Source organism: Neopelma chrysocephalum, unplaced genomic scaffold (genome assembly GCF_003984885.1).
Source record: "Neopelma chrysocephalum unplaced genomic scaffold, ASM398488v2 Primary Assembly neopelma1_77, whole genome shotgun sequence".
NCBI classification, from domain to species: domain Eukaryota; kingdom Metazoa; phylum Chordata; class Aves; order Passeriformes; family Pipridae; genus Neopelma; species Neopelma chrysocephalum.
Window position 1 is genome coordinate 3,169,431 of NW_020897738.1, and position 12,556 is coordinate 3,181,986.

A 12,556-nucleotide genomic window follows, 5' to 3' on the forward strand; every position below is an offset into this window, starting at 1 on the left:
GAGGGATGTAGAATAAAGAGAAGGATGTGTGCCGAAATGAAAAGAGAACTTTTATTAATACTTGCAGGGTTTATTCTCTGAAGGCTTTTTTTTCCCCCTGTGGGGGAAGAGAATAAACTTTTCGAATTTATGAAGTAATCTGTGAAAAATAATCCAGAACATATGTTCTAGATTGTGTATTTTACTCTCTAAGAACTGCCTAAGCAATTAAAAATGCACCAGGAATAGTATTAAACATGTGTATGCAATTTGAACATAAACTTGATAGTTTTGTTTGTAACTCAAGGTGTTTTGCTCTTTAAAATAGCCTAATATTTTGGTTTTAGAGACAGGTTTCTAGTAGGTCGGGTGTTGAGTCTGTCCTCCAAAACCCATCTTGTTTCTAATAACTTTACGTTGTTTGGCTTCAGAATTACACATAGAAAGCAGGGCCGAGAGTTTGGGGGGGTGGTGGTTGTGGTGCACCTTGGGTGCTCCCCTGGGATGGCAGACCTGGTGAGGAAACCTTGGGAGAGGCATTAATGTGCTGCACTGGCCTGGTGTAGTGTCAGTCCAAGAACCTAAGCCGAGGTTTGGATGAGTAACTTTATTAAGCCTTTACTTAGTTCTGGGGATTGTGTGAATGTGCAGGCCTGTTCCGCTGCTCAATTCACTGCTCTGTGCCCAGACCTGGTCGTTAAAATGTCCCAGCCCCCTTCCTTTTCTTAAATTTTGTCCCATGCCAGGCCTTTTCCATTTGGATCTGTGTGTTGGTGCAATCACTGCACACTTTTTTAAAAGAGCTAATGGTTGGGCGAGCAGATTGGTCTCAGCTGTATTGTACCAGCTGTGAAATTGCTACTTGGAGGTGCTGGTTCTTGCTGGATGAATCTGGAAAGTTGGTCATGTTCTGGGATTCTTCAACTCTTCTAAAACCTGAGGCTTTCATAGCGTTTTTTGTATCTTAAAACTTTAAAGCAAAAATTAGTGCAAGACAGGGGAAATCTTTCTTTCAGAGTTTCTTAGGAGTCTTGGTCTGATCAGAAACTATAACACTGTGACCTATGTACCAAAGACCTGTGGAATGTTTTCCTTTTTGTTCAGAACTGTTCCAGTGGTAAAACACTGCTTGTAGCTCCAGCTGTATTTTCATACAAGCCTGCTTTAATGTCTAGTTACTCTGTTTTTCTACACAGGACTTGTCAAATCCATATTATGTCACTTTTTCTACTGCGACAGTCCCTGGTATATAACAGGTGAAAACCTTCAGCTCTACAGGTGTAGTTGAACAGCACAGCTTCAGTGCTTGGGGAAAAGCTGCAGTTTTTGTCACTCAGACTTTCTCCTGACTTTCATTCCTCTTTCCTTCGTTTGTGCCCAAACTAAGAAGGCAAAAGAACTGTTGTTTTTCCCAGTACAGAGCCGACAGGATTTACTGCACTTATGGTAGTTGCAGGCAGCACTGGGGGCTTGGAAGCATGTGGATGCCAGGGCACGTGTCCTGCCTGGTGCTGGCCCTGCCCCAGCCCACCAAGTTGCTTGTGGTAGGAAGAAATTCGGTTTCTGACTGTGGCACTTGAGTGTGTGTAAACAGAGAAAACTGCTCCTGGCTGGGGCAGGGGGATTTGTCCTGCAGCAGTGGTAAGAAAAGCTGCGTTTTCCACAGGGTGCCCCAAGTCTGTGTAACTTACTGGTGTCATTAAGAGCTCCTGCTTTGGATGCAGCTTATCTCCAAAAGCATGTTTTTGCCAGTATATCTTATTTCACCCTTCAGGCCTAACTTCTACCTCCTCACCACTAGAGGAAAATAAACGGGGGCACTGGTGTTGGCACCGATGTACCAGTTTATCACTCCCTGAACAATATCGCTATGTTGGCAGAAAAGCTGCTGGAGTGTCACTTATGCCCAGATGAACTTGGGGACTATAAACTTTTTTTTGGTGGGGAAATCAGCTTTACTGTTGATTCGGTAGTGGAGCTCTGTGGTCACCAGGCAGGGGTCACTAGGAGCCACGCTTCTTTTTGTAGAAGAGGATGAGGAACTTTGTAGGTACGAACTGGAGGAGATGGTGGCAGTGAACATCTGGAGAGGATTAATCCTTATTGGGGATGGCCGGGCTTGGAAAAGTTCCAGCACCTTCCCTTTCCCTCTGATGCTGCCTGCTTAATGAGGGACCTTGGACTTGTCTTGTGGGACATACTCTGATGGAGGGTGATGTGACTGTAAATAGTCACTGCTAGAGGAAAATAGCTCTCCTGGAGTTTGTGTGTGCAAACATTTGGGCAGATAGGCTTTAGTCAGACATAATAGATCCATGATGTTGGCATGTGTTCTTCAAATAATACAACTTTTAAGGATGTTATTGGCATCAGTGTGACTTTTTTTTTTCTGTCTCAATCAAGCTTCTTCCTCGTCCCCACTGAATTCCTGCAGTTACATCATCCTGTCCTTCCTTCTTCCTCTTAAGTTCTTCCTTTGACAAGGGTTTCTGTTAATTGCTAAAGAGCTGTAAGGGTTTGGAAGCTGTTTAGTAGCAATGCCAAAGAACTGTTGACTTGGTTGTGATTATCAATTCCCAGGCTGCCCAGGAAGTGGCGTCCCTGGAAGTGTTCAAAAAACATCTGGTATGGCACTTGGGGACATGGTTTAGGGATGAACATGGCAGTGCTGAGTTAACAGTTGGACTTGATTATCTTAGAGGTCTTTTCCAACATTAATGATTCTGTGCAGTGCCTGGCAGGGTGTGTAACAGGCCATCCCTGCCAGGCAGCCAAGGCCAGTCCCCGTATTTTGAAGTTAATGTGGAGTTAATCACAGAGTGTTTCAGACATCTCTGCTAAAATGACTTTGGTGGCTCTCGGTCCAGTGTGTCGGTGTGTGTGTCCTTGGTCTACATCAGTGCTGGTAATTGTCAATTTGATTGGGTTTCTTATCAGGAAGGCCAAAGTTACATCCCTGGGAGTCTGGGAGAGGGACACGGCACTGGGACAGGAGAGGACAGTGCTGTCGCTGCCTTGGGCAGCAAACAGGGAGCCTTGGCCTCCAGAACTTCCACCTGTTTGAATGGAAAAATGTCCCTCTGATGCAGTGGGAAGAGACAAGGAAGTAAGTGACCAGAAGCCTTTGCTGTGCCACCCTGTGGGTGTCTCCAGAGCCCAGTGTTGCCCCATGACCCACCATGTCCAGGGTGGTGTTTTAGTTATGAATCGTGGGTTAATGTGTGTGGCTTGTTTTTTTGATGGGGGTTTTTCTGTTTTATTTTCCCCTAGGGTTTGTTTATCAGATCTTCTAAAGATCTGGTAATTAAATTTGGCTACTCTAATTCTGTTAAAACAATTGCATTGGGATGCAGTGCCATATAAAGCTCTAAGCGTGGGACTGGCACCCGGCAAGTCCTGAATCCTCACCTTTGGGTGCTCATGTGGCTGTGTAGACTTGGTCAAACTACAGTAAATGAGAATAGTCAGAATTTGTCCACGTGTTACAGAAGGAAATCACCAGTCTTGCAAATGAAAGGGATGTATTTGTGTGGCACAGCATCCTGAGGCAGTGACCACCACACACGTAAGATGTCTCGGGGAGGTTTACGCAGTGGTTACTGCGTGAGCTGTTCAGATTGTACTTGGTTAAAGTGAAGTGCTTCAGGGTCTCACTGAGCTGGCCACGTGAGAAGCTCTTCAGAAGGGCCCTGTGCACGTCCCTGTGTTTTTCTCAGAGATATTGAGTCTGAAATAATGGTTTGGTGCTGCTGGCAACAGTTTAAGCAGGTCACTGAAACTGAGTGGTGGAATAAGACCCGTGCCCAGGTAAAGGCCACTCACAGAAGAGCCTGTTTCTAGGCTGAAGACTTTGTCAGCCTTGCTTTGAGGGCCAGGACCTCCTTCCTCCTGGACTTGGTTTCAAGGTCAGCTGATTTTCCTCTCCAGGGCAGGAGGGTTTGTATGTGAAGTTGCCTGGTGACATCTCCAACAGAGGTCAGTTGTTGGGACAGCAGCTGGGGAGCATCAGCACCTATTTAATGATGCATTTAACAGCTAATGCCTCTTGGAGTGTTGTCTTCAAAACTTGATGTTCTTGGTATTTTTGTTTGCCCGAGGTCTTTGAGTTGTTCTTTGTAACTGTGAATGTTAGAAATCTGTTGCTGTAAACATCAGGGTTGTGTTTCTGTTGCAGTAAGGGTTGTGATCAGGGTAGAGGCCCTTCCTTGGTGCCTCTGGTCCTTCTGACCTGGATGTGATGGTCGGGGGGTTTTCAGTGGCAGCCAAGCAGCCTGTGACATGTGGTGAAAGTGTGCTGAGGTACCTGTAAGCAGGCAGTGGAAACTTCCCAGCAGCCAACTGTTAGTCCATAGCCAAGATAAACTAATATTCTGAGCAGTGACTTCCAGGTAGTGTTTCCTAGGGGTTGATTTAGAGTTGGAAGTGTTGTACCTGGGTTTATTCCCAGATCTGCACAACCCTGTTGAAAGAGTGGAATTGCTGATGACCACCCCACCCAGTCCACCTGGAGCATACTGAATTTGGTGGGGTCTGTAGGAGCTCAGCACTTCAGAAAATGAGTTTAAATGAGTTTGCTACCTTGTCCTCTTTCCTGTGTGAGGAGTGGGTGTGTTTAAGCACTGTGGTGTGGGAGGGTGAGCCCAACTTCATGATTTGTAAATGGCTTTGTAGTTCATAACATGTTACATTTGATGGCCCAAGTTTACTCCCACTGCCCAAATGCTGTTTCTGCTTCAGGGACAGGAGCAAGTTACCTTTGGGTGTAACAGCAGTAATCTGGGGAGGACAAAAGAAAGAACCCCAGCAGGGTGTCCTGTTCACTTGTCTAGAAGGCAGAGCAAGTCCACCAGCTTTCTAGGTTTCAGTGATAGAGATAGCGATTTAGGATATTAATCCTAATATGTTTCAGCAGCTGCTTGCACAGCCTTTGGGAGCTTGGCAGAGTGGCCTTTGGGAGCTTGGCAGAGTGTCTGTCATCACTTCAGCATCCTCCTGCCTCTCTTTTGAAGACTTGGTGTGGCCATAGTAGAATGAGCACAGTTTTGTGGAGGTGCTGAAGAACATAGGGGATGGCTGGTGACGTATTTCAGGCAGGCTCTGTCTCAGCTCCCAGGCTTCTATTGTTAGGTTTAAAAAAAAAAAAGTCTTCAAGTTTGGTACAGTCTTTGGTTTTTGGCAGTTCTAAGGGGTGGCTGCTTGGGGCTACAGAGCCAGCAGGCACAGGCTGTGCTTCAAGATGTCACCTCCTTGGGAAAGGAGATGATGGGATCTGCCACACAGGAGGAGACTCCATTGGCCTTGAACCCAGTTTAGGGCTTGCTGAGCCTGAGGCTGTGGAGCTGCTGTTTGCTGGTCACCATGGTAAACCCGGGATGAGGAGTCCTGCCATCCCCTACCACTCACTCTTTATTTGCAAGACAAATCCATGGAGTTGTGCTGGGAGGGTGGCAAGTTGCAGTACAGAGATGAGGACGTGAGCTGGGAAGGAAATCTACCTTGATTCACTACCAGGGCTGGTACGTTGTAAAACTGCAGTCTGAGCTGGAAATCCTGCAGCATCTCCTTGCTAACATCGACCTGGAATTTATCTGGCTGTCTGCCATGTGCTAAATAAACCCCAAGCCATGTTGGAGGCTCCTTCTACCCCCTTGAATCCCAGCCCCTTTCTGGAATAGCAACCCACAGGCCAGATTTTCTTCTGTGGAGGTTTTTAAGCGCCCACTTTGGAGCCCCTTGAAACTGGATACTAGTGGGAATTCCTGCAAGGCCTCTCTAGCCTTGCTGGCTTCAACATCCTGGAGTGAAAACGTGGCTTGGATTGAGGATTGGTAGGTTGGTAAATTAGTACAATTGCTTGAACATGTTAACGAGCAGTGAAGAGGTCTGCGTAGTTAAGAAGTGTTGGATACAGTGAGATCCAGGTCTGCACCTCTGCCCTGTGCTGCTGATCTGTAAGGAAATCTGTGTTGTGTGCTGTGGTCTGGCTTCAGATTTGTTCTTGTACCTTCATCTTCCTGCTTTTGTGGTTTTTTTTTTAGGATTCTCAACTTCTGTGTTCAAGTGATGCCTTTTTACCTCTTGCATCTTTGTAGTGTCCTGGCACTTAAACTGCTGTCCTCAGAATTAGGACTTGGCTCATTTTACTGTAGCAGAAGCAAGAGTTGTGTTTCAGCTGGAAAAGTACCGAGTTTGATTTTTCCTTGAAAGCCTTTGCTTTTAAAAACACCATTCTGATGGTGTCAGAGCTGTTGTTTGCCTCCTTAAACTTAATCATGTTCCATCCCACGGGAAGGAGTCAGGTGCTCACAGTGTCTTCCATGTGCTGTTGGCCGAGGGGAACTTGCCCAAGTTGTTGGACATGTTTTGGTTTAACTTGTTCCTGCTGATATCCAGCCCTTGGTTCGTGGTGTCCCTTCCTAGTGGAGGGAGACTAATAGAGAGAACGGAGGAGTGATTCACGCCGAGGAAGAAAATTATCTCTTATCTAGGTTGCCTCTAAGCCAGTCCTGCCAGAGACGACTTTATCCTTGAGAGGCTGGAAAGTTGGTCTAGGAGGTAAATATTTATTCTTTAGAGTGTCTGACATTGATCTGAAATCCAGGCGGCCGGTGTGGTTGGGGATGGGAAGGAAACTGTGCTGTCTGTGTTCACACAGCACAGTGGGATTCAACCTGCACACGGAGCAAAATCTGCTCCCGAGAAACGGAATTAAAAACTTGCTGAAATCTGTGTAACCTCATGGACTATGTTTTCTCCCACCTACAGTAGGTCTGTAGGAGAGAAAGCTTAAGGACTCTAACTCCTGGCTTCTTTGTGCTCCCAGCACTGAGATTCCTGGGATGGAGGCTGTTAAAATATCTGCACTCTCCTGCAGCTTAGAGAGAGTCACTGGAGCTTTGCTAAGTCAGCTGGGAGGAAGATCAAATACTCAGCAGTGTGGCTTTTCTTTGGGGTTGTGTAGCAGGACACTTAGGGAGGCTTTTGTAGAACCAAGTAGAAATATTTCCACACCTCTTAAAATCTGTGGTGGAATTTCTTCATGGCTTCCTACAGCCAACCTGCCCCTTCCTTAGTGATTGCCCAGAATTCAGCTGGAACAGAAAGTGAAACTGGCTGGTCTGCTGGTCAGATGCTGAGATGTGCAGAAAGTGGAAAAGTTGTATAAATGCTAAACTAGATGAACTTTGCAGTCCTGTTATTATCATCTTTATGAAGAAAGCTGTCAGTGGTCAGAATGAGCCAAGCCAATTCTTGTATAATTAGCCCCATACAATTACATGGTATTTAGTGAAGTTTGGCTTGAGCTGCAAGTTCTTGTGTATAACAGGGAGTTTCTGATGAGAACATGAAATTTGGATGTCCAGAGTGAATATGTTGCAGTTAACCTAATCATTTCAAATCTTTTCATGCTCCTTTAGCTTCTCTCTTAAAGGTCATGGAAATCTAGACCTGGGATGCCCTTTTTAGCCTTTGCACAGCATCAGTTGGTGTTCTATTTTTGAGCACTTGCTGGTGTTGGATATGAGGGGAGCTACTTTGGAAGGTTTTTTTAGCATTTGTGTTTTATTTCCTACTTAATCACTTGGCAGTAGTTGATGGTGTCCTGGTGTTTTAGGGAGATTGCTGGGGCTTGACCATTACTGGGTGTTTCTCTGCTGTAACCTCAAAGTTACTTTTGCTGCCCCTTTGGATTCTTCCACTTCCAGTGGAGGAAAGCAGACCTTCTGGCTTAACCTGAGCACAGATCTAAGAGCTCAGTGTTGACACAGATAATCTCTTGACCTAAGCCAAGCGCATTGCTCGGGACTTGGTCCTGCATTGAGCTGTGTGTAAATGGATTCTCCCTGCCCTCCTCCTGGAGTGGGCTTGCTCTGGGTTTGGGATCTCTCATTTATGTCCTGATTTCTTTGTCTTTTTACAGTTCATCTCTTAATGGGAAGTCAACAGCACTCCTTGAGCTCTACTGAGTGTTAATGACCGATGTGTTTGTAATTCCGGTTCACCTGTCGGTTTCCTGCCCGAGGTGCCCACAACTGCTGTCCATGACAGTCCTGTGGTTTAGCTGGGGAGCGGGATGTGCGATTGACCTTGTGTGTGTCTGGCTCTTCCAGAACAGGGCAGTCGGGCGGCCCAAGGGGAAGCTGGGCCCGGCCTCTGCGGTGAAGCTCGCGGCCAACCGGACGACCGCGGGCGCCCGGCGGAGGAGGACGCGATGCCGCAAGTGCGAGGCGTGTCTGCGGACGGAGTGCGGCGAGTGCCACTTCTGCAAGGACATGAAGAAGTTCGGGGGCCCCGGCAGGATGAAGCAGTCCTGCATCATGAGGCAGTGCATCGCGGTGAGTGCCTGGAGCTGCTCCTCGCTCTGCTGGCTGCTGACAGGGTGGGGAGCCGACACCTCCGCTCTGAGGAGTCTTAAAGTGCATCAGGAGATGTGTAATCCTTGCCCTCTCAGCTCAGATCCCTTCTTCCCAGCACTTCTCATCCTCCCCAAATCTTAAACCACAGTGCTACTGAAAACTTAATAGCACAGCTTTCCTTCTCAGCAGTAGAGAAGTGGAGATTATCAGTACATCAGAAATTGTCCCTCAGATCACACTGAAACACTAGGGTTGGGGGAGAAGGGGAAGAGTGGGGAGTTCTGATTCAAATGGAGAAGAGGCATATTTGGATCTCAAAATTTCCTGAGCAAAAACCACCTTGCAATCATGTTTGCTGTCTTAACTACCTAACCAAATTAGGATGTGGAGAAATCTTTGACCAACATCCTCCAAGATGTTGGTGGTGGTGACCCCTGCCCCAGGCTACCCGAGATCTGCATTTCAGTTTGGTTGCTGTTACCTGGGTAGAGCAGAGGGTCTAATCCAGATGAGACATCAGTCCACAGTCTTGTCTTCCTCAGGGACTGGAAATGGCTGTCAGGGAAAGAGCATCAGAACAGGGCAAGCAGGGAGTCTGTTTCCTGGGCTCTTGTGATACATTGCTTAGAAGCTTCTTGAGTCACAGGTGATAGCTTTCTGTTTAACAAATATTGACAGATTAATCTTCCATTAAGTTGTTCAAGCAGCTTTTGAATCCGTTGCTGCCGTGCTGACTGTTGTGGAGCTTCTCCTCCAGTCTCATGTCTGCAGTGCCTCCGTTCAAGGCTAAAAATCAGCTTTAGCTTTTATCTTAATTCTTTCAAAGGTCTTGTTTATGCTGTTGTTTAGGGTTCGGGTTTCTTTTGTTGTTGTTTTTTTTAAAGAAAGGAATGTTGTTTATTCATAACTGAAATATCACCCCATCTCTACTGATTTCTCTTGTTCCAGTTCCTTTCACTTAGTATTTGGGTTTTTTTTCTTTAATTCTGATGAGAAGACTGAAGTGGAGGCATTAAATGACTTTGCCTGACACTGATAAGAAACTGATAAGTGCTGCAGGTTTCCAGTAGTTGCTTCTGGTAGCTCACTCCATGTCCTGTTCTAAGTTCTGCACTGTTCCTGACATAGAGGATTGGGTTCAGCCCTGCCGGATCATTCAGTAAAGCACACAGAATATCCACCTTTCCGCAGAGTGCTTTTGCAGCTCCAGTGTCTTTTCTTTGAGCACTTGATTTCCTGGAGTGTGGCATGAATTGAACAGCATGGATGAAGAATTTATTATTCTCCAGGGGCAAGAAGTAGTGAAATCATGCTGCCTTTTTAGTGGAAGGATTAAATTAGGGCTGCAGTGAGCTTTCTCATCCTCACTGATGAAGGAAACTTTCATACTAAGCTGTTCCACTCTTGATAACACAGGCCGAACCTTTTGGAGATGATCTGGATTCTCTTTTAGCTAAGTGTAGTCACCCTCTTTCTTCCAATGAAGGTTTATTTTTCTTCTTGGTGCCTAGAGTTTTATTTCCAGAAGCTGTGGTTAGAGCACAGGGCTTGCTAGCCAGGGGACTCTTGATTACTTGTCCTGCCCTCACATGCATTGAAAATAACATCTCTGCCCTTTGTAGGTTGGTGTAAATATCAGGGGGATTATTAAAAACTCTCTTAGAGCAGCAAAGGCCCAGAAAATTAACAAGTTGAACTGTTGTAACTTCTAAGGTGCTTTACATTTCTACAAGCAATCCTGTTATCTTTTCTCTTGTTCTCTAACAATTCAGTAGCAATATATTGTGGTACCTATCAAACAGCTTCCAGCCCAAAAAAAACCTGCTGAGAAGATGTGGAAGCAAGACTCTGTGAAAGTAATGATCCCTACAGTTCTGGGATTGTGTTTTCCTCTGGTTAATAACATTGACAATATTAACTAGATGCAGACTTTCATTAAACTCAGAAGCCTTGAGAGAGCTGACTGTACTGCTGTTCGGAGAGCAGGAACCTCCTCTGCATCACCAGTTCAGTCAGGAAGGGAAGCAGGAGTGCCTGGGACACACTTTGCTGCATGGAATGGATCTGAAGGGAATGTGGGGCTCCGGGAGGACGGGCTGTTACAGCACAGCTGCTGTTCCAGCCCTTCAGTGGGACACAGAGGAGGTTCCCTAGACACTCTTGCTCCCAGCAAGAAAAACTGTCCTGCTCCTGGGATGTTTGCTCTTGGGTGTGGATATAAATACTTGTGTGGGAGATCGGACAAAACAAGTGGACAACTTGGCTTTTCTCTGGTTTACCTGCTGGTGATCCTGGGGATTCCTATTTTGTGCTTGGAGGAAGGGTGGGAATTAAACAGTATTTGCAAAATGCTTTTAAAGTGGAGCGTGGGTAAGTCCTGGCACGAGAAGGCAGGGAAGTGTTGGCATAGCTAATGGATCAGGTGTTGGGGTGTGGGGCAGAGCACTGTGCCCTGTAATGCCTTACTGCAGCTGGGCTTCTCCCAGGCTGAAATGTGCTGAAGGATGCTCTGCTGCTGCCAAAATTTGGGTTGGTGTGCAGGTATCCACTTAGAGACTTTATTTTTTATTTTATATCTCTACAAGAGATCTTACCATGAAAAGCCACATCTCTGCCTCTGGCTGTGTAATGGTTAAGGACTTGCAGCCTAATTGATTGCTTTTCCCATTATGGCCAGTTTAGGATCTTCCTTTTCCTTTTTGTAATGAGGTTTATACCAGAAGTTTGTTAATCATTACCAGAAAGGTGGCTTTTTAATTAGAGTGGCATTCAGTGCTTTGACATGGGTGACAGATCTGTGAGATGCTGCAGTTTCCTTTCTGCCTCAGCAGAAGAGAAAACTAAAAAATCAGTGTGATCCCACTTGTGACACTTGCAGGAGAGAATCCTCTTTCTAAGTGCAGAGGTTTTTGCAGTGCTCAGGTTGGGAGCAGGGCCCTGGATAATGGACTGTCAGTCAGGAAAGGGTCTGTTCTTGGTTCTGTTGTGGGCTTGCTGTGAGACCTGGATCAGGTCCCATAACATCTGTCTGCCCTGCCTGTAAAATAGGGGAGCTGCCAAAGCGCTGCTCGGATTGCGGAGCTAATGGATGTGAATAGTGATGTTCTAGGTTGCTTCTTTCCCCTCCCATTGTACACTGGTGAAGTGACTTGCATGCCAATGTCTGTGTCAGCTCACAGATTCAAGGAACCCTCCAAAAATGCATTTTCATCCATCCCTGGAATGCTCCATGAATCTGTGTTGCTCCAGGGAGGGCACTTGGGTGAAACGTTTCCTGTGGTGCTTGGTCTGGGTACCCAGCCCCAATTTGTTACCAGTTTTTCTTGCCTTCATGACAGTTTGCACAATTAACGCCTATTTATCTCCTCTTTGAAATGAGGATACTATAAATGCACATTGAGTTCTTCTGTTTCTGTGTCTTGATCAATTCTTTCTGATACATAAACAGCCGGTGTTGCCTCATACTGCTGTGTGTCTGGTGTGTGGAGAAGCTGGGAAGGAGGACACCGTGGAAGAGGAGGAGAGCAAGTTTAATCTCATGCTAATGGAATGCTCCATTTGTAATGAAATCATACACCCAGGATGCCTTAAGGTGAGTACAAGGATGTGATACATGTTGGAAACAAAAGCTGCATTAGTTATCACCTTCATGTAAATGTAGTGCACAGAAAATGAGAAGCTTTTAGGTTTTCATCTTTGGACACTAAAGTGAGCAAAGAGTTGGTGTGAGGAGCAGGGTGAAACACAGCCCTGACTGGCAGGTGGGGTCCTTGAGGTAGTAGCATTCCCTGTGAACAGAGACTGGCTTTGGATGGCCCTGAGGGGGGTGTGCATGCAAAGGTCTTGTGGGTTTGTTTTGTTTTTCTTTCTTTTTGCCTTTTGTTTAAGGAAGTGAGTTGTTTCAGTTGGGATGGGGCGGACAGAGCAATCTGCCTTCTGTCCTTCAGGGTGAGATAGCCCCAACTCTGTCAGCAGCTCCTCCCCATGTCCCACAGTACAGAGGAGCAGTTTGCTGCTCGTGTTGGCCCAGGCACAGATGTGCCTTTGGGTGGCAGCTGGCTCCAAAGATGTTATGAGCAAGTGTTGGAGTATGAAGAGAGCAGCTCTGGAGAACAGCCTGAGCGAGTGTCAGGCTGCAGGAGTGCTCACCCTTGGCTGACTCGAGCCCTGTGAGCAGCTGTATTCTTTGCTGGTAACAGAAGTGTCATTTTGGGCATAAC

At 46.3% G+C, this 12,556-nt stretch overlaps 1 protein-coding gene across 8 annotated transcripts in view; it reads left to right on the forward strand.

The window, feature by feature from the left end:
* KDM2B (lysine demethylase 2B) overlaps positions 1-12,556 on the forward strand; it is a 117,343-nt gene that overhangs the window by 91,795 nt on the left and 12,992 nt on the right. For all 8 annotated transcript variants that reach the window (XM_027689272.1, XM_027689267.1, XM_027689271.1 and 5 more), the window contains 2 exons: positions 8,091-8,315; positions 11,785-11,928. In XM_027689272.1, coding sequence (XP_027545073.1) covers positions 8,091-8,315; positions 11,785-11,928 — 369 coding nt within the window. The remainder of the gene's footprint in view (positions 1-8,090; positions 8,316-11,784; positions 11,929-12,556) is intronic.